This window comes from Kogia breviceps, chromosome 18 (assembly GCF_026419965.1).
Source record: "Kogia breviceps isolate mKogBre1 chromosome 18, mKogBre1 haplotype 1, whole genome shotgun sequence".
Classification (NCBI taxonomy): domain Eukaryota; kingdom Metazoa; phylum Chordata; class Mammalia; order Artiodactyla; family Physeteridae; genus Kogia; species Kogia breviceps.
The window spans coordinates 16409332-16428348 of record NC_081327.1 but is presented as its reverse complement, the minus strand read 5'-3'; the positions used below and the strand labels follow the sequence as shown (position 1 = coordinate 16428348).

The window sequence follows — 19017 nt, the reverse complement described above, 5'->3', positions numbered from 1 at the left end:
AGGTGAAAAATCAACCTTTGCCTTTCCCCTCCCTCTACAGTTCACCCCTGCCTTCTTAGCAACTATTTGGGCAGCCCTGAGATGACCACAGCTTCAGCCTCCTGTTTCTTCTTCCCTCTTGCAGGCCTTGCTGACCACTCATTGGGAGATAGCAGAACGCCATTCCCTAGGGTCCCTCCACAGTCAACTGGGGGTGCAGTGGCATGGGTGGGTGTCCTACCCTGATTCGGTACAGGCGGTGACATCCTCCTCCTAGATTCTATGCCTCTTCTCTCCTCTGACCCTGGTCTCCTTGTGGCTGGGCTCCCATCTCAGCCCTCAGGGGTGCTTGATGGAGACTTATTGACTCACTGGCTGATATAGTCTGATCCCGGCTGGGGTGGGTGATGCTGGAGTGTCCCTTTGCCATAGCCGAAGAAATCTTGATGATGCCATCACCACCTGAGGGTCCTTCAACCCCAGGCCCCAAGATAAGTCAAGGAGCACTGATGTCCCTGATTGTCGAGCCCGCCAGCATCACCTACAACCTGAATGGAAAGGATCTAGAAGCTGGGCTCCAGGGGCAGGAGGAGAAACACCCAACCCTCGATCCTGCAGCCCTCTGGCTTCCGAGCCTGAGCTCCCTTGGGCAGGAAAGTGACCTGGCTGGCAGGTGGGTAGTTTGTTTCTGACTCACCCTCTCCTCTCTGCCGCCAGGTGGCCCGGTCTTGGTCCTCCTCCGTGTGACTAGTCCTGGGATCAGGTTCTTGTGGTTGCTCTGTTCTGCAGGGACATCCATTCATCATCTTGCTTCTGGGAATCCTGGCACACCTCTCAGACACGCTCAAACAGAGAGGCCGCCGAACCTGGGATTGGTCACACAGCAGGTGTGTGGGGAGGCGAGGGCACTTACGGTCTCACGTCTCCGGTGGGTGGGGATGCAGGCCCAGCCCCTGTGTAACCATTTCCCCAGCCCCAGCAGCAGGTCCCTTCAAGCCACTGTGCTGCGGGGGTGCCATCCTGCGGCTTGTCTCCCGCGGAAAGCAGAAAGAGAGATCTCAGGCCATGATGTGTGAAGATGGGGGAAGGGTCGTGCAGGCCCCCTAACCTGGCTCTGCAATGTCTCTGGCATGCCATTCCAATTTCTGAAATTCTCCAAAATGTTCCAAACATCGTGCAGTTGACTTAATTAAAAAAATTAAAAACTCGAGTAAATTAAGTTGAGGGATGTTGGCTGGAGGCAGGGGAGGGGGAGGATGGCAAAGGAATACAGCCAGTAAGGAGAGTCTTAGGAACACACGAGCGTTTCACACCCCCCCCCCGGGTGGATTTGGGGTCGGAGAGGGTGAAACTCTCCCACTGGATGCGGAGTGTAGGGGCCCAGGTGCTGATCCTGCCCCCGCCCTGGTCTCATCACTGGTCCTGGCAGACTGGGCTCCTTGGCGAGCACCTGGGCCTCCGGGGAGCCTGGGGTGCAGCCCGGTTGGTGAGTAGAGAACAGGAGAGAGCTGTTCTCCTTTCTAGTTCGGTTCACACACACCCTGGGCAGTGCTGCCCCACATAATTACATAAACGGCCCATCACTCAGAATGCTTATCTTGCCTCTGACACAATTCGGGCTCGGAGCCATCGTCCCCAGCTCCCCTCAGCTCAGGGGCCTGGCTCATGACTCACCTGCCTCTACCTCTCCCCGACGAGATGCTCCTCAAATAGAGGTCGGGCCGTGGAGAACTTGGGAATTGCTCTTGGGAGGACCCTTCACCCCTCCTGGGTCCGAAAGCTCCTCCAGCCCAAGGCTCAGAATCGGTGCCGAGGTTGTACGCTCACGGCTCACACCTGTACCCGTGCCCACACACCCCATGGCCACCCTCTCCGCAGGGAGTTGGCCCCAGACCAGACCTGCCCTCTCTCCTTTCCAGGACCAAGCCCAGCTGACCCGGCTGTGGACGACCCATCCCTGCTTCCCTCCCTTGACAAGTGACAGCCAACTTCTTCCTGTGGCGGAGGTGTCCCAGAGGAAGGCTGCCTTCCTTCCTCGCCCGAGGAACTTGCTCATTAACCCAAATCCCTCTCGTGGTGGCATTCCCAGCAGCCAAGGGAGAAGCAGGGTAGCTTCCAGAGCTCTTTCCTACTGGTGGCCCCAGCTCTGGGGAAGGCTTCCTCACCCCTCCAGGACCCCAGGGGCTGCCTTGGTCGTGTGAGCTCAGCCAGGCCGCCCCACAGGGCAGAGGCCGGCCTCCCTCCTCACTTCCTGAGCTCGAGCAGGGTTGGCAAATGGGAAGCAGCCGGTTGGCCAAGCGCTGCTATGACCCAGAGGGGAACCGAGGGAGGCGAGGGGGGCGGGAGGTGTCCTCCCCGACAGACACACAAGTGTACCTTCCACGCCCATCCACCAGTAATGGGGGAGGCAGGACCACCCAAGTCGCTGAGGTCCCGACCTCCCAAATGGAAAGGAGTTAGTGGGGAGGCCCAGCGGAGCAGGACGCGGGGTCTTTCAGGATCTGGGGAGGTTGATGCCCCCCAGATGTGAGAATGTGTGTCCTCACTGACCAGGCCTCATCCCCTGGCGTTCTGCACTGGTATCAAGAATCTTTTACTGCGACAAGCGCAAGGGGCATCCTTGCCTGCTCTGTGAGAGCAGTGGAGGAGGGTTTGACCTCCGGCTCGGCCTTCAAGGTCACTGGCAAGCGGGTTGTGCACCCAGGAGGAACTTGTTAAGTGTTTCCTAAGCAAATGGAAGGTATCCTGGAAAACAAAGAAAAATCTAAGCAACGGTAAAATGACTTCAGTAACTTTGTTGTTCTGGGTACAAGGATTTTGCCCTAAATTATCCAGACGACCGTCTCCTTCCAGGAGAGTTTTCAGGGGCTGGGCGTGGCCTCTGTGCCCACTTTGCCTCCTGCCCTAACACACAACGATGGCAGTCCCCTTAGACTGAGCCAAGCGTCTCACAAGCTTTGCCTGTTTACCTTTCACAACAACTGGATGATGTGGGGCCAGTTTTGCATATGTTTTGCATAAAAGGAAACGGAAGCCCGGAGAAATGAAGAGCCTTGGTGAGGGCCCCACAGACAGTAAGAGGCAAAGCCAGGAGTTGGTTGGTGCCAGTGCCACAGGGACACCTCCCGAGGCCCATTCTGATCCCAGGATGGGAGGAAGATGAAACTTCTATGTATCACGCGTGAACAGATTGCTTTCCTCTAGCACCCAGCTCAGCGGTGGGTGCATCACGCCAGGACAGCTGGGCTGGATGCATCTGCTCAACAAGGACCATCGACCTACTGTGTGCCAGGGCTCTGCAGAAGTGCAGTGTGGTCTTCAGCCCACACTCACTGTTACTGGCCCCAGGCGAGTGGCACTTGCAAGGCTGAATTAGACGTATAGTTAAGCAGTACACACTCCAGTGTCTTCCGGTTGTCCTAGGATAAATAATTTGTCCTGTGGACTCCTGGGTTAAGGCCAATGAAATTGCTGCCAGGTAAGGCTTATTCCCTATAAATCAGTGGGAATGTGGTCACACGAATTTTAACTATCAGATTAAAATCAAATTAGTGGGAAAATTTGGAACAAATTGCCTTCAAGTACAGTGAATGAGTCTATTTTTAAAACGTTGCCGCACCAGGCAAAATAGTGAAGCAAACACATTTCCTAACAGCGCGTAGACACCGTGGTGTTCAGAGTGTTTTGTCATGCTGAGTCACTGTAATTGCTCCAGCAAAACTGAGGGATCAAATAAAACGTGTTTGCAAATTGTAAATCACTTGAGGAGGCTACTTCAGACGGGTCCGAACCTGACTTTGAAGGCCACAGTGGCTCCCTTTGGGGCAGGCGCCCCAGCCCTGACACCCCTCGTCCACGTTCTCTGGGTAGGGGCTGTGCTGTCACATCCAGCCGAGATGACTGCCCAGCGTGCGTGCAAGAGGGGCCGCCATAAATCAGCCACGTTTCCTCGCCAGCCAGAGCAGCTCAGATTCCTGGGGGCACCGGGGAGAGGGGAGAGCGCTTAGGTTGGCTGGGGGAAGGGGCGGACTCGCTAAGACTTCCTTGTCTGGGTAGGGTGGGACCAGGGGCTGCTCAGGAAGGACAGGCTTGCTTTCTGGTGAAAGTCTGGCTGCCACTTGCCAAGAAGCAGAATTATTTTCGTATCCAAGAGGGCTTGGGACTGGCCCCGATTGTTCCCTTTCAACCCTGTCTTGGTCATCAGGTGACGTGTCCTGGCCCTAGGCCACCACGCTTGGTCACTGATGTTCCCACTCTCGGGCCATAGTCTGTCAAAAATGACTTTGCCAGTCATCCTAGAGAGACACAAAAGGGAGACACAAAGGCTGATAGACCTTTACAGCAGAAACGCTGTGGCCCCAGCCGCCCAGAGTCTCTGAGCAGCCCTGGCAGGCTTGGGGCGCGCTGCACTGCCTCGTCCTCCTCTCCCCCCCACAACTCCTGGAATCCCACCTTCTCCCTGTACAGCCCGCACGAGCATGACCATCTCGTTGGGGTCTGGCTAGACCTGCTGGTAAACTAATCACTCAGAGGTGTTGAGGATTATCTAGAACTGGATAAGTTACCTTTCTTAGGATTCTTGCATTTAAAAATTAACTTTGTAGAAGCAACAACTCTCCTAAACAGGGCCGGCACAGTGGAGCCTTATCTCCGGTGCCCTCGTGTTGCCTCCCAACCCTCAAACCCCTGCTTGGTGGACCTCAGGCCCACCCCACAGACCCCTGCCTGAAGAGGAGAGGGTGTGGATGTTTTTTAAAGGAGAGAGATGAGTTGCAGAGAGATCTGTGCTTTCAGACACAGGTGTTGAAGACCTGCTGTGGGTCAGACACTGGACGTCCACTGGGGCCAAATTCAGCCAGAGGCCAAGAAAGGCAGGATCCCAGGTGAGTTCATGTGATTTGACTCCCGGAGCTCATGGTGACCTTGGGGAGAACAGTTTCCAGGGCGGGTGAGGGTGAAGGTGAGGGTGGAGGGTGGGGACAGGGAAGGAGAAGATGAAGTTCAGAAAGTGGCTCTTTGGGTATGTAAGAAACAAAGGATGTTTGTAAAACACAAACTCCCATCCCAACTTGATGGATATAAGAAAACCACATCTTTAAGTCCACGCTGGGTGGGGCTCCCAACCACGGTGTGAAAAATGGGGCTATGGAAGACTCTGCCTTGGCTCTGCCTAGAAGAGGCTTCAAGCAGCAGAAGGTTCTTTTCCCATGGTTCTCATTCAGCCCCTTCTGTGTCCCACAAGGCCGCCAGGCGGTATGGACCCCTGCTCCCCTAGCCACCATGGCAGCTTCTAAGAGCTCATTTGGTCCTGTCAGAACTGCCTGCCATTCTGTAATCTAAGGGGAGCCCCTGGGGTTCAGGCCCCACTGAGGTCCCCAACCCCAGTGGGGACCCACTGTTCTCAGGTATGGGCAGTAAGTTTGGACACAGCTAATGAAGAGAAAGAGCATCTTTGGGAGACATGCACCTGGGGAGGTCTGTTTCAGATGGGTGGGGTCCGAAGGCTAGAAAAATGATACATACAAATCAAAGTGAAGAGAAGCAAAGCTCTTGGGTGCCAGAATGGGGCTGGCCGAGGCTGTGGCTGCCTGAGTAATGGGTTCCACATTTGTCTGACTCCGTCTACAGTGACCAGGATCCAGGATGCACCGTGGGCCTTTGAGGGGCTAGAGGGGAGAACCCAACTGTGGCCAGACCTAGGCACACATGCTTTTTGTGGCGGCCCCGTCCCTGGTCAGCCACAATGTGGCTGAAACCTTGCTTTAAGCTCACGCTCCAGCACCCCAGCCTCCCCCCGCCCCCGCCCACAGCCCCTGGGTCCCTGCCGGCCTGCACAGATTGTTTGCGTTATTAATGCCGTTTTCCCAGAGATTCCATCTGGCTTTTTAATTGCTCTGGGATGGGGCTAGGATGCTTTGATAGTGAATTGGTATCTTCCCTGTGTCTCTGCTTACGTCAAATCCTCCATCCACAGACGGGGTATGGGGGAGGGGGAGAGACAAGAAATCTTTCAAAGGTGCTTGTGGTTTAGTTTCATTTAAAGAAGAGAAGAGTAAAGCCTTGCCCTTCCCGCCAGCATAGGAAAGAATAAAATGGGGTATCGCCTCTGCCCGGGCAAGGATGCTGCCCCATGTCTGTGGAAGGCCCGAGGGTGCCTGGAAGGTGAGGCTTCATGGCTGAGCAAGTTCCAGGTTTCTGCTCCCCCTTGACCTGTTCCATGAGTGGCTTCCCGCTTCCTCCCCCCACTGCCCCCTCTCCTCCCATGAGGAGCTCTTGGAGGAGGCCTGGCAGGTTCCTGCCTGGGAAGGAGGGGGAGGAAGACCTGGGAGGGGCAGACACTCCTCATCAGTCCTAATGGCTCATCACAGGTGTCAGGGCCAAACCCCATGTTCACAGATTCCCAGGAGATCCAAGAGATAAGGGTGACATCGTGACACTGCTCAACCATTAGGAGGCATCTGGTGCAAAGGGGCACCTCCCTCTCTCCTTTCGGCCCTTGCTCCTTCCCTGGAGGCTGGCTCTCCTGCACAGTGCTTTCAGGGGACACTGGGCTCAAGTGGCCTACTGAGGACGTGAGGTCCCTGTTGCCTCCCATGGGAGAGTACGAGAGAGAGGCATCCAGGCATATTGGACTTGGTCGATGGCCAGGTCTTGGTCAAAGCTGCTGCCTCCAGGAAGCCTTCCTTGGTGGCCTCCATTCACACTTTGAACTTCCCCTTATTGCCCTGTCACCCTTGAAGCTCATCTTGGGCCCACAAGGCTGTGCATTTCCCCTGGTACACAGGAGGCATCCCATAAATACTTGGGGTGTGTTCGGTGCCAGGCACTTGAAGTGGGTCTTCATGAAGGCTGCAGTCAGGAGGGGAACCGTGGGGGGCCCTTCAGGAAGCGATGAGTGGTGAGGAGCCACCCACTTGGCGACCCCTCTGACTGGGCACAGAGCACGTGCTGGGCAGGTTCACCCCATGCTGCCCTCCCCCCGCAAGCAGGCTTCTCTGTCTACTGGGGACCCCACTGGCCCCATCCCTTTCCTGGGTCTGACTTGTCTCCAACAAAGACTGCCTTGGACCTCAGGATCTGCGGCAGGAGCGTTGCCCTTTTGTGAGCTGACAGCTTTGAAAGAGGAAACCCCTGGAGATGGGATAGTGGGACAGGAGGGGGAGGAGTGAGGGCAAGAGGGGTGCCCCTCCCCCACTTGTCTTGGGATCTGTTCTGGGGGCAAAGGGGGAAGCCGAGGCTTGGCCCCCTCAAACAAGAAAAACTGGAATTAGCACTGAACTCAGAGAGGGTTTGCTGGGGCCTAGCAAGCTGTGGCCTGCCCCAGGCCTCTAGGCAGGCGGTGGGGCTCTGCGTCCTTGGTTCCCAGGCGGCGGGGCAGGCTGCCGCCTCCTCACCGGGGCTCGCGGCCTTTCTTCCGCCAAGGGCGGCCATGGGTGAGGAGGAGGCAGGACACCGCGGACGGATGGAGAGACAGAGGGCGGCGGAGGGGGTGGGGGAGTGGGGCGGGAAGGGGGCAAGTCACCGGCTAACCACACAGGCAGGTGAAGCAAAAACTTTCAGAATTTAAAAAGAATGTGTAATTTCTTGAAATGGTCACAGCCCGCATTGGCGTATACCGTCAGCTGCTCAAGTGAACGCTCTGCAGGTGAAAACAGAAGGTAAAGGGTTTTGCCTTTTACCCTCAGAGAGGGTCAACTCTGAAAGCCCTGCCAGCCTCCTGGGCTACCTCCCCCCAAGGCCCTGGTTTTTCAGGCATAAGGGCATGCCCTCCCTTGGTTGGCCATCACCGCTGCTAAGGGGGTTCTGGGTGCCTGTCCTCACGGGTCGGTCATTGGAGTGGGGGGCTTGGTCCAGGGTGGGCACACTGGGAAAGTAGTTGCTGGGGCAAAGGAAGGTGTGAGAGACGCTGCTCCAGAGCTGGAGCTGTCAGTGATCTGGAAGGAAGTGTGGTCAAAGGGCCCTTGGAGCCTGGAACCCTGGGGCAGGCCTGTCTGAGTCCCAGGGAGGCCGTGGCAACTTCAGGCAGAGCCCCCCCCAACCCCCGCCGCCGCCGCCTCTGAGTCCCTCTCCTCCCAGGGGCTGATGAGAGGCCACACCAAGGCCCCGTGACACCCCACACACCCCTCCCCCTGCCACACACCCAGACACTCTTCAGGCTTTGGCATTCTCAGCTTGGAGCCTTGTCCTACTTCTGCCATTTATTTGCCTTGGTTGGGAGAAGTCACCCCTTCAATGTAAAGAGGGGCTCAGGATGGGTGGAGAGCTAATGAAAGTCAGGCTCTCAGCCAGAGAATATGCTGTGATTATTTACAAATGTGACCTGGCCCACAGAAAACCTTGGAAGTAGCTTTTCTGGTTTTAAAAAGACACCAAAACTGACTTTGATATGTTTATATTATAGATATAATACATAAAACATCTAGCATGAAACTCTATGTTCTCCCCAAAGAAGAGAACCAAGCCAGCCTTCCCTGCTCCCAGGCCCAGCGATCTGATCTGCGAGTGCTGGCTGAGGCCGCCTCCCTTCCAGACCAGGAGCCAGGGCCTCTGCGGGGGACAAAGCTGTGGGCAGCCCAGGCTGGAGGGGACCGAGGCCCACAGCTACCCCCAGGGAAAGTTGAGGGGAAAGGGGAAGCCCACCTCGCCTCTTCGGTTCCCCTGGGAGCAAAAGCAATCCCAAAACCAAAAGGAAAGAGAGCCGCAGACCCTCCCTGCAGCTGCTGACGAAGAGCCTCATTTTGGCAAGTATCTGAGCAAAACCAAAACAAAACAAAAACCAAATAAAATGGTGGTTTAGCATAGACGTGCACATTCGCATTGCACAAGGCACCGCTGGGACACAGAGAGGCCAGATACAAGTGTTGATATCGGCTGATAAAGCAAAATATTTGGAAAGCTTCTCATAACTTCGGTCCCTCTGGGATGGACTGATTGTGCTTCGTGTTTGGATGGCAATGCTGGCGACATACAGTACAGACAAGGCTGACGGTCCCAGTGTCCCTTCACCACCCCCCTACTAACCCCCAGACCAGACCTCTAGGTTGCCCTCTCCCACCAGGCCACCACTCCCATGCACATACGTCCTCATACCTAACCCACAACCTGGCTTTCTGATCTGACTGGGGGCAGGAGGCTCCCACTGGTCACCTGGTGACACCCAGCTCAGTGAGTTCTGCCCAGAAGAGCCCAGCCTGTTGCAGGCTGAGAGTTTAGAGGCAAGGAACTGGGGACCCTCCACCTTCATGCAGAACTAGGGGAACAACCTTAGGTTCAAAGCCCCAAGCCCCTGTGTTTCCTCCCGTCCAAGGATCGGCGTTCAGGAGCGGCTGGGGCCGGCTTATCGGGGATCTCTGCTCCCTGAACCTTCCTCCTGCCGGGGGTGGGGGGGGCCTGCACCCCCTTCTTCTCTCGCGGGGTCAGGAACCCTCCAAATAAAATGACAAGGCACATATTTGCTCCCCCTACTCGGTAGGAATCGGAGCCGTGAGTTTGCGTTTCCAAGGCACGGGGTTATTCCTTTAATACTAGAGTTGCCGGGCTCCCGGCTCTGCCCCACGGCGCTTCTCCTCTCTGTCTGACCCCTCATCTTAGACGCACCGTGTCGGGCGCAGAGGAAGGCCAGGGGTACGCGCGGCAGGCCAGGCTCTCAGGCTGCACCGGAATCTCCTAGTCCTGGCTTGCGCGGCTCGGGCAGTCTTGAGATCCGGCGACCCGAAACCACTCCCTGGGTCCCAGCCAGCGGCCGGCCCAGGGCGGTCCCGCCGCCGCGCGCCTCACGCGCAGTTGCCCATGGCCTTGACCAGGGAGCTCTCAGGCAGCTGGCGGAAGATGCCCCGCAGCGTGTCCAGTTCGCGGCTCAGTTGTTCCACCCGCTTGCGCAGGCGGTCATTGTCACTGGTCAGCTCCAGCACCTTCTGCTGCGTCTCCACGTTGCGCTGCTTGGCCTTGTCCCGGCTCTTGCGCACCGCGATGTTGTTGCGCTCGCGCCGCACCCGGTACTCGTTGCTGTTCTTGTCCACGGACTTCTTGCCTTTGCCCGCGCCGCCGCCGCCGCCGCCGCCCGCGCGGATGTCTGGGTGCCCGACGGCCAGCCCCTTGAGCGCGCCGCCGGGGCCTGGCAGGCCAGCGGCGCCGAGCGCGGGCGCTGGGTGCGGGCTGGGCACGGGCGTGGGCGGCGGCGTGGGGTGGCCGGGCTGCAGGTGCATGGTGGTCTGGCCGCAGTGCGCGATCTGGAACTGCAGGTGCGGGGCGGCCAGGTGAGCGGGCGGCGGGTGTGAGTGCTGTGGTGGCGGCGGCGGCGGAGGCTGGTAGGGAAAGAGGCCGGCCAGCGCCAGCTGCTTCGCCTCGTCCTCCTCGCGCGGCTCCTGCTTGATCACCAGCGGCCGTAGAGCCGGCGCCCCGACGCGCTCGTACAGGGGTTCCAGCCTGCCGTCCAGGTAGCCGGCCGCCGAGCAGCCGTAGCCGGGCGGGGGGCCGTGCGCCCCTCCGGGCATGACGGCGCCGCCGGGGCCCACGGGGGCGCCGGGGTAGTCAAAGTCGCCGCTGCCTCCTGCGGGGGCCGCGGCCGCCTTGGCCTTCTCCTGCTGCCGGCTGTGCTGGAACAGGTCGGCCAGGAACTCGTCGTTGAAGGCGGCCGGGTCGATGTAGGCGCTGATGTCGATAGACGTCTCGTGTTCGCAGATGCCGCCCAGCGGCTCCGGGGCGGCAGGTGGGGCTGGGGGCTGCGCGGGGCCCGCGCCCCGGAGAAAGCTGAAAGCAGCGCTGCTGGGCGCGTGCGGGGGGCTCTGGAGGTGGCTGCTCATCGGGGGCCGCGGCTCCGCCTCGTAGAAGTCGGCCGACTCCATGGGGGAGCTAAAGTCCTCCCGGCATGGCGAGCCTCGGCGGCCTCCAGCCTGCGCGGGGCGCCGCTGCTGCCGCCGCCCACCCGGAGCCCCTACTCGCTCGCGCCCGCTCGGCTCCCGGTCGCGAATGGCCAGGCCCGCGCGGGCCCCGCATTTATATCGGGTTGGTCGCCCTCTAGTGTCCAAACCCGCTGTGGACCTTCGGCGACGACGGAGCAGCACCTCCTGGGTCTTAGCGCCTGCGGTCTGCAGAGGGCGGCGAGTGAGGCTAGAGCGCAACGCTGGCGGGGAGGGGCCGCGGTGCAACGCCCACTACCTCCTGCGCAGCCAGCCGAATCACTACCGGCGCGCGGTGCCCCACCCTCAGCAGAGTTGTCGTCCCCGCGCACACGTGGTCGGTGGCAGGGCCCCCTCCTCTAGCCTCCGCAGGGCACCCAACTCCAGCCAACGGTCGGGGAGTCCGGGAGCACCGAGGCGCCGCGCAGGGGGGTGGGATTGGTTGGGGGCGGTGGGCAAGTCTTGGTCTCTGAGCTTCTCTGGCGCGGATTCGCTTTAAAAGCTAGAACTAGTCCTGTCCGGGTCCGGGTTCTCTGGAAGGCGGCGGCGTAGAGAAGGGGTGGGGGGCAGTTTGTGACGTGCGGCCCAGCGCACACTGCCGCGTGGAGAGGCCGAGGGCAGAGGCCCGGAGCGCGGAGATTTTGCGACTCTCTCCGATCTCCAGGCGTCCTCACCGACTCCGCGCAAAAGTACCTCTCCCCCGCTCCGCCCCTCCCAGTACTCCGGGGTCCCGCGGCCCCGCAGTGCAGGGCGCTAGGACCCCGCGGGGAGCGGAGGGAAGGAGAGGCGGCCGCAGCCCGGCTGAGGACCCGGCTAGTCCACCCGCCTGGGCTGGAAAACTTTTTCTTTTTGATTACTTCTCCTAGCCGGAGCTCTAGGTGTTGCTAGGTGCACGGAGTTGGCGCTGCTACCCGGCGCGGGGCCGCCAACTTTTTCCTGCGGGACGGGCCGAACTGGATTCCCCGGCTGGGGTACCGGGGCGAGGGGGGACGCACAGAGGGAGGAGGCCAATTTGACTCCCAGACGGGGATCCCGAAGCGGGGCCAGCGGTCAACGGAGTTGGAATCCACAGCCTTCTCCCCTACGCCCCATTCAGGTGCTCTCCAAGGCGGGAGCAGGGGTGTCGAGGGAGCCGGGTCCTCCGAGTCTCTGCGGCCCAGGGTCCGAGCACCTAATGAGAGAACCCTGCAGGGTGGTTCGCGGGGCGCTGGGTCTCCGGAATCCTGGGGAACAAGGCGGTCCGGCCCCGGTGACCCCTGGGCGCCACGCCGCCTCCGCACTCGCTGCTGCCGGGGTAAGGGGTTCAAGGCAGCGCGTTTCCCCAGCCACGTGGCTCCTCGCGCGTTCTACTTTGGGATCGCGGGGACAGCCGGCTCCCAAGGGGCCTCGTGGGCCTGCAAGTCGCTCACGCCTGTACCCCCATTGCCCCTTACGGACTAAGTGCCCTGAAGCCCAACGCCGCCTGGATGCTGTTTGGAAGTTTGCCTGCTTGAGAATCGCCGGGCTGCGCTGGTCAAGACCCCCCCTCCCGGCCTTCAAAAGGCTGGCAAGACGCCACAACCGGCCCAGGAGCCCTCAAGGAGGCGCAGCGTAAAAGCAAGGCCCGGAGAGGCTGAGCTTCCACTGTGGTCACATTAAAGAAGCAACCTCATCTGGGGAACGCATACTGTGCTTTAATCAAGTTCCTATTCAACATATTCCCAATGATTAATGGCCCAACTGCTTCATGCTTTGGTCCAGAGCTTGATGCTTTTGGACTGGAGTAAAAGTAGATACATTAAATAAGTAGCCTATGTGAGCTGGGGAGCTGCTCTCTGGGCCCGGGTGTAGGACCATTTATATACCATGTACCTGTGCAGACCTGGAGGGAAACCCAAAAACATGGCATGGCATTTTCATTTTTGCTGCAGTGCTAAAAATAATGGTCTGCTCCAGTGCAGGAACTAGGGCTATGGAAAGTGACCTGTTCTAGCGTGTATACCTACTCTCCTGCTCAGGCAGCAGGAACGTCTCCTCTTAGGATCCAAGTTAACCGCAGAGGCTCCTGGGACTGGGGAAATATTGGAATAAGGCCTTGTCCAGCCTGCAGCTGCAGGTCCAGTGCTGCAGGTCCTCCCATAGCAGAAGCAGAAATCTCCGCACGAGGCCAGCTCTGTGCAAGGTGCCTAGTGCCCAGAGGTGAGTGAGAAGTGGCCCCTGCCTTCTCAGAGCTCTGGGCACAGCTGGGGAGACAGACAGGTTATCACACAAAATCTGCTGAGAGACAAGGGCCTCCTCACAGAGGAGGTGATGCTGAAGGAGCGGGAAATGGAACTGGGTAGAGGCATGGAGTCCGTTAATTCATCAAATGTCTGTTAGGAGACACAAATGCGGATGAAGGATGAATGTGCTGTGACAGAGGGATGTCCTGCTCTACCAAATATGGCTTTGGGGGAGGGTGTAACCAACTTTGTCTGAGGAGGTGCTATGGGCTAAATTGTGTCCTCAAATTCATATGTTGAAGCCATGACCCCTAACATAACTATATTGGGAGATGGATTTTTCAGGAGGTAATTAAGGTGCAATGAGGTCATAAGGGTGGGGTCCTAATCTGATTAGGATTGGTGGGCTTATAGAAAGAGGACAAGAGGGAGATTCTCTCTACCTGTGCCCCATGTGAGGACATAGGGAGAAGATGGCATCTGCAAGCCAGGAAGGGAGCCCTCACCAGAACCCTAATCTCAGACTTCCAGCCTCCAGAACTATGAGAAAACTCATTTCTGTTGTTTAAGCACCCAGTCTGTGACATTTTGTTATGGCAGCTTGAGCTGACTGAGATAGGAGGTTGGTGAGGGCTTCATGCAGGAGTGGACCTTTGAGCCCCAGCTTGAAGGATGAGCAGGAATTTGCTAGAAGGATAGGTGCAGTTTGCGGAAGGGCAGGTGCAAAGGTGGAGCAGCTGCAAGTGCAAGGCATGTTCTGGTAACAAAGGACAAGGCGTTTGACGGGCTGGAGTGCAGGGATTGCTGAGGAGGGGCCTAGATAAGGCTGGATCCACAGACGGGGCTTGGTTCATGGCCAAGGCGGCTCCAGGTGAAGGAGAGAACCTCTCAGGCTTTTGCCACCCAGCTTTTAGCAGGGGAGTGCTGTGATCCAATCTGGGTTCCTGAGAGGCCACTCTGGTAGGGGCTGGAGAGAGGACGGTGGATCAGATGAGAAGCAGTGGAGGCCTGCGGCCCCAGGATGGGGGACGGAGGGCAGGGACGGGTTTGAACGAGGTGTCAGGACTTGGGAGTCTGGGTGGGGGCTGAATGCCTGGCTTCTGGCTGGGGTCACCATCCCCCAACATATGTGATGCAGGGAAAATAGAGGGTCCCCTCCAAGCCCCTGGGGGTCTCACCACACACAGGACACCCCCTGCGTGATTTGCGATTCTGGAGGAGAGGACCATGAGCCAAGAGCAACCGCCAAGACCCACCTCCATAGTCTGGTCTTTCCTTTGAGATCCAAGAGAACACCTTGGGGTGAGGAGGAAGCGGTTTAGAGGGCAAGTAGTGGGTTTGTGGGTGGGCTGCGCAGGGGTGAGGGAGAGTCCTGGGGCCTTCTAAGCTGTGAAACAACAACGGGCTGCAGAACCTGAGGAAGACCCCAGGGTTGGTGGAGCCACTTTCCCTGGGAGGTGCCCACGGCTGGAAGGGGGCTGTGGCCTGATAGGACACGTGGGCAGCCAGCGTTTGGCTGGGACCACTTGGGAGGGAAATGGCTCTGTGGCTCACGCTCGGTTGAGACAGAGCCAGTAAAAACAGAAGCTCGTAAATCTGCCCACCTTTACCATCCTCCTGCTTCATCTTCATTGATGGCACTTGGCCGTGCTTGTGGAGTGAGTAGAGGGAGAGCTTTCTCATAAGCCCTGGCCTCAGTGCGCTCGGCAGGGGGGCATGGGGCAGGGACCTCCCCCCAGCTCCGAGGCCACCAGCTCAGCCGGCCTGACTTCTGCCACCGCATGAGCCCGGGGGGGGGGGGGGAGGAGAGGCGTCCTCTGGCTCTACTTTTGACCGAGAAAGTCAGCCACAGAAGTGAAAATGCATTTCGTAGGTGTGAATTATGCTCCAGACAGCTCAGGAGAGAAGGCTGCTGAGCCCGGGGCGGGCAGGCCGGGTGGGGAGGGAGTGGGCGGGAGCCCTCCCCTCCGTGAATTGGGGTCCTGAGTTTGGGGTGCTCTGGAATGGAGCCTAGTTCCAGAGTCGTTCACAATGCTAACCAGTTTGAGAAGACAGAGCGAGGAAGTTTTTTTTTTTTTTTTTTTTTTGCTGTACGTGGGCCTCTCACCGTTGTGGCCTCTCCCGTTGCGGAGCACAGGCTCCGGACGCGCAGGCTCAGCGGCCATGGCTCACGGGCCCAGCCGCTCCGCGGCATGTGGGATCTTCCCGGACCCGGGCACGAACCCGTGTCTCCTGCATCGGCAGGCGGATTCTCAACCACTGCGCCACCAGGGAAGCCCGAGGAAGTTTTTATTTTCCTTTGATTCAATCTTCCTAATGCAATGCATCCAAGAGATTAGTACCTACGTTTGAAAATCAATTGAATTCTGAAGAGCAAAGCTGGAATGAACCCTTCTGATTTAGTTTCTAACTTTATCTACAGCTAAATGGATGTCGGATTGGTCACTCCAAAGCAGGACTAGTTAAGATAATTAATAAGGGCGAATTAAGTTAAAAGATAAGAACTATATTTTCAGTCACAGTTTGCCCTCTGGCTAATATAGGATATCTAATAGTGATTCAATAAAATACTCAGAGACCTTCCTAAAACTTAGACGAACAAAACAAAACACCAGTTACTTTTTGTCAATACCAATGCACCGGCTAGTGAGTTTTATACTAATTCGTCTTATGCTTTAGGTATTGACAGGTAAAGTATATGAACTCTGTGGCGAGTCGACCAAGAGTCTAGTGTTTCTTACGAACAGATTCTGGGTACTTGGAGAAGACATTCTTATTACCCTTATATTATGTGTTCTGTCTCACAGGAGGTCTGGTGGTGTGTGAGATTCCTCAGATCTGTTAAAACCCCTACTTCAGGGGCTTCCCTGGTGGCGCAGTGGTTGGGAGCCCGCCTGCCGATGCAGGGGACGCGGGTTCGTGCCCCGGTCCGGGAGGATCCCACATGCCGCGGAGCGGCTGGGCCCGTGAGCCATGGCCGCTGAGCCTGCGCGTCCGGAGCCTGTGCTCCGCAACGGGAGAGGCCCCAACAGTGAGAGGCCCGCGTACCGCAAAAAAACCAAAACAAAACCCCTACTTCAACCTTCACTAGGGTGACCTTGGGAAAGTTATTGAATTTCTCTGAGCCTTTGTTTTCTTTTCTGTAAATTGGGGGCAATAATTCACTGTAGTGCATTCTCAGCTTGTTCTAGGACAAAGCACCGAGAAGTCACATGGAATATTACAAGGCATAATTAATTCTGTCACCATGAGCTAGAAGTGATTTAACTGTTAGGAAAGATGACTGTATATGTATATGTACGTATACCATATGAAATCACAACCATGCGTACTCAGGTCCATAAAAAAATCCACACTGTCAGATTCAGCTGTTTCCAGTTTTCTCTCAGTTTTCATCTACTCTAATGTGTATGGGGTTTGTTATGTTTTCTGTTTATGTGCTCGCAGCTGCTGGCAGAGAAGCGGTAGCAAGAAGCAAAGATTTTAGAAAGAGAAAAGTTGAGTCAAAATAAAAGATTCAGAAAGTTCTATCCATTATCTTCATTTTGCTTAGCGAATTGGGAAAAGTCCTTTATGTTGGTAAACCCCTTTGGTAGATAACGGATCCCAGAACTAGCCATCGAGCATTTGGGGAACACTGCAGAAAGCACGCTGTGGATGTGGGTGGGCCCACCACCCCATAGTTTTGTGGGATCCGGAACAAGATTACAAATGGCAGCCCCCATACCATCTGTTTAAACATTAAAAGTTATCAATCAAATGAAGAAACTGTTAGATAAAATATGTTCTGCCTTTCTGACTTGACAAATAAACCTTCGCAACGTCCTAGAAGGCCAGATTTAAATTTAGAACTGGACTCTGGGACACCGTGGTGCTGGGAGAGCCAGCCACCCCCTTTTCTTCCCACCCCTTGTGCTGTCCCCCACCAGAAGGGTCCTTCGTCAGCGGGGTGTAGATTCCCAGCACAGGACTCCAGCGTTACCCATACCCCCTGAATATTGCCCTTCTCCCGTCACCCCTTGACCTAGGGGTGTGCACGCTGCCAAGTGCCTGGAAAAGCAGCCCGTGAGGGCCCAGGCAGCTGGGTCTGGGCTGTTTGGGCAGGAAATTCCTTGGCCTGTAGGGTCCTCACCCAGAGGGAAGGGAGCAGCCAGAGGAGGGTATGAGTGGGTCCCTCTAATGTCAGGGGTCCAGCTTGAGGGTCCCTCTCAGGGGCCCCCATACCCAAGTTGAAGGATGATACGGGGGATACGGGGGATCCACCAAGCAGGGTCTTAGCACCCTGCTGGGGCCGGCACCCATTCAGTGCAAACAGGAGGGTGTGATACCGCTGCTTCTGGCCTCGTCTGGAGGCCCCAGGCCCTGCTTCTGTGCGAGGACATGTCAGTCAGCAGTAATCCCAAAGCTGTATCCCAGTTCATGGCTTCTCTCCATCTCACTGCAGACATCCTGGTCCCCCACTCTCTCACCTGGACCACACAGCAGGCCTCTAAGTGTCTCCCCGCTGCCCTCCTTGCTCCTTGCCCCCCAGCTCTCCCCCACGGAGCAGCCTAGGTTACCCTTTAAACATGCAGTGGGATCGTGACACTCACCTGCTTCACCCTCCCGTGACTGCCCGTTGCGTGTGGAAGAGGACGTGCAGCGTCTCGGCCCGACCCCAAGGCCCTGCAAGGCTTGGCCCTCACCTCTCCTGACACCTCAGACTCTCCCTGGCTGCCCACTGGGCTCCCAGCCTCGGGGCACTGCACTCTGCTCTGCCGGCTCCCTGGAATGATCTTCCCCGATGTGGGCAAGACTCCTTCCTTCCCGTCATTTGAGCCTCACCTTCTCCAAGAGGTTCCTCTCAGGTACGTACGCGTTGCACACGAGCCACCTCTCCCGTCACTCATTAGGCCATTGTGCGTTTCACTTTATCCTCCCGGAAAATGGTCTTGTGTACTCATTTGACTTGTTCCCTGTCTGGCTTCCCCCACTTAGAATGCCAGCTCCACAAAGACTGGGCCTTGTCTGTCCTGTTCTGCCTATTTCCAGAGGTAGAACAGGCCCTGGCATATGGTAGCGCCTCAAATATTTGTTGAATGAACACAGAATGGATTCTATTCAGGAAAACGGCTACCCCGCCGCCCTCCCAGAATTCAGTTTGTTCCCAAAGCCTAGGAGAGCAGCTCAAGGGTGGGCCCAAAGGATGCTGGGAAAGACCCGACCTCCCTGGGTCAGGGCTCCCCAGGGCAGACCCATCTGGAGCCTCCTGAACTGTGCCAGACACGACTGACAGGGCTTGGAGAGTCTGCTTAGTGTCTCTGAGCTGACTCGGAGGAAGCCCCCCTCAAGCACATGCAGCCCCCAGGGGTCTGGCTGAGCAGAAAGTGCCTTTGTTGGGAGGAAAAATGTCTCCTTTCTCTGGAGAGATGCAGCCAGGCCAGGACACAAGGCTTGGTGAGTGGAGGCCTCCTGCATCGGAGTCATTTGTGTAGTGCAAACTTCTCAGCCCTGCATGACGACCCTGGAGCTCTCCCTCCACCTTGGCTCCAGAGCACCTGCAATCTGTAGGGCACTGCTGGGAGGGGGCCCCAGGAGAGCAAGACTTAGTCCTTGGAGGTGACTGGACATCAGATCCACCTGGGAGAACAGGCCGGCCTACTGCAGGCCCACACAGGAGGCAGGGGTTGATCCAGGGTGTAGACCAGACAACCCCACTTCTCGAGAGATGGGGTGAGGCTCCTTGGAGCCCAATTCTGTGCACCCACCATTTTGACCCCATTCTTTCTCTTTGCTGATTCCAAGGACTTATGCAAAGTGCATCTTAAAAACCAAAACCCCTTAAATTAGTTGAGAAGACAAATCTTTTGAAAATCAAAATGAGTTTTTAGGTGCTGGCTCGTGAAGGTCTCAGTTGGAGCCCTTTTCCCTTGAGATTAGACTCAGCAACCCCCTCCAGT

General features: G+C 57.2%; 1 protein-coding gene across 1 annotated transcript; it reads right to left on the bottom strand.

Annotated features, from left to right (window-relative positions):
- Positions 1 to 8355: 8355 nt before the first annotated feature.
- On the bottom strand, positions 8356 to 11058 carry CEBPA (CCAAT enhancer binding protein alpha). Its single transcript, XM_059045111.2, has one exon. It carries the CDS (start codon positions 10821 to 10823, stop codon positions 9753 to 9755), a length of 1071 nt encoding a protein of 356 aa, XP_058901094.1. The 5' UTR covers positions 10824 to 11058; the 3' UTR covers positions 8356 to 9752.
- Between the last annotated feature and the right edge of the window lie 7959 nt (positions 11059 to 19017).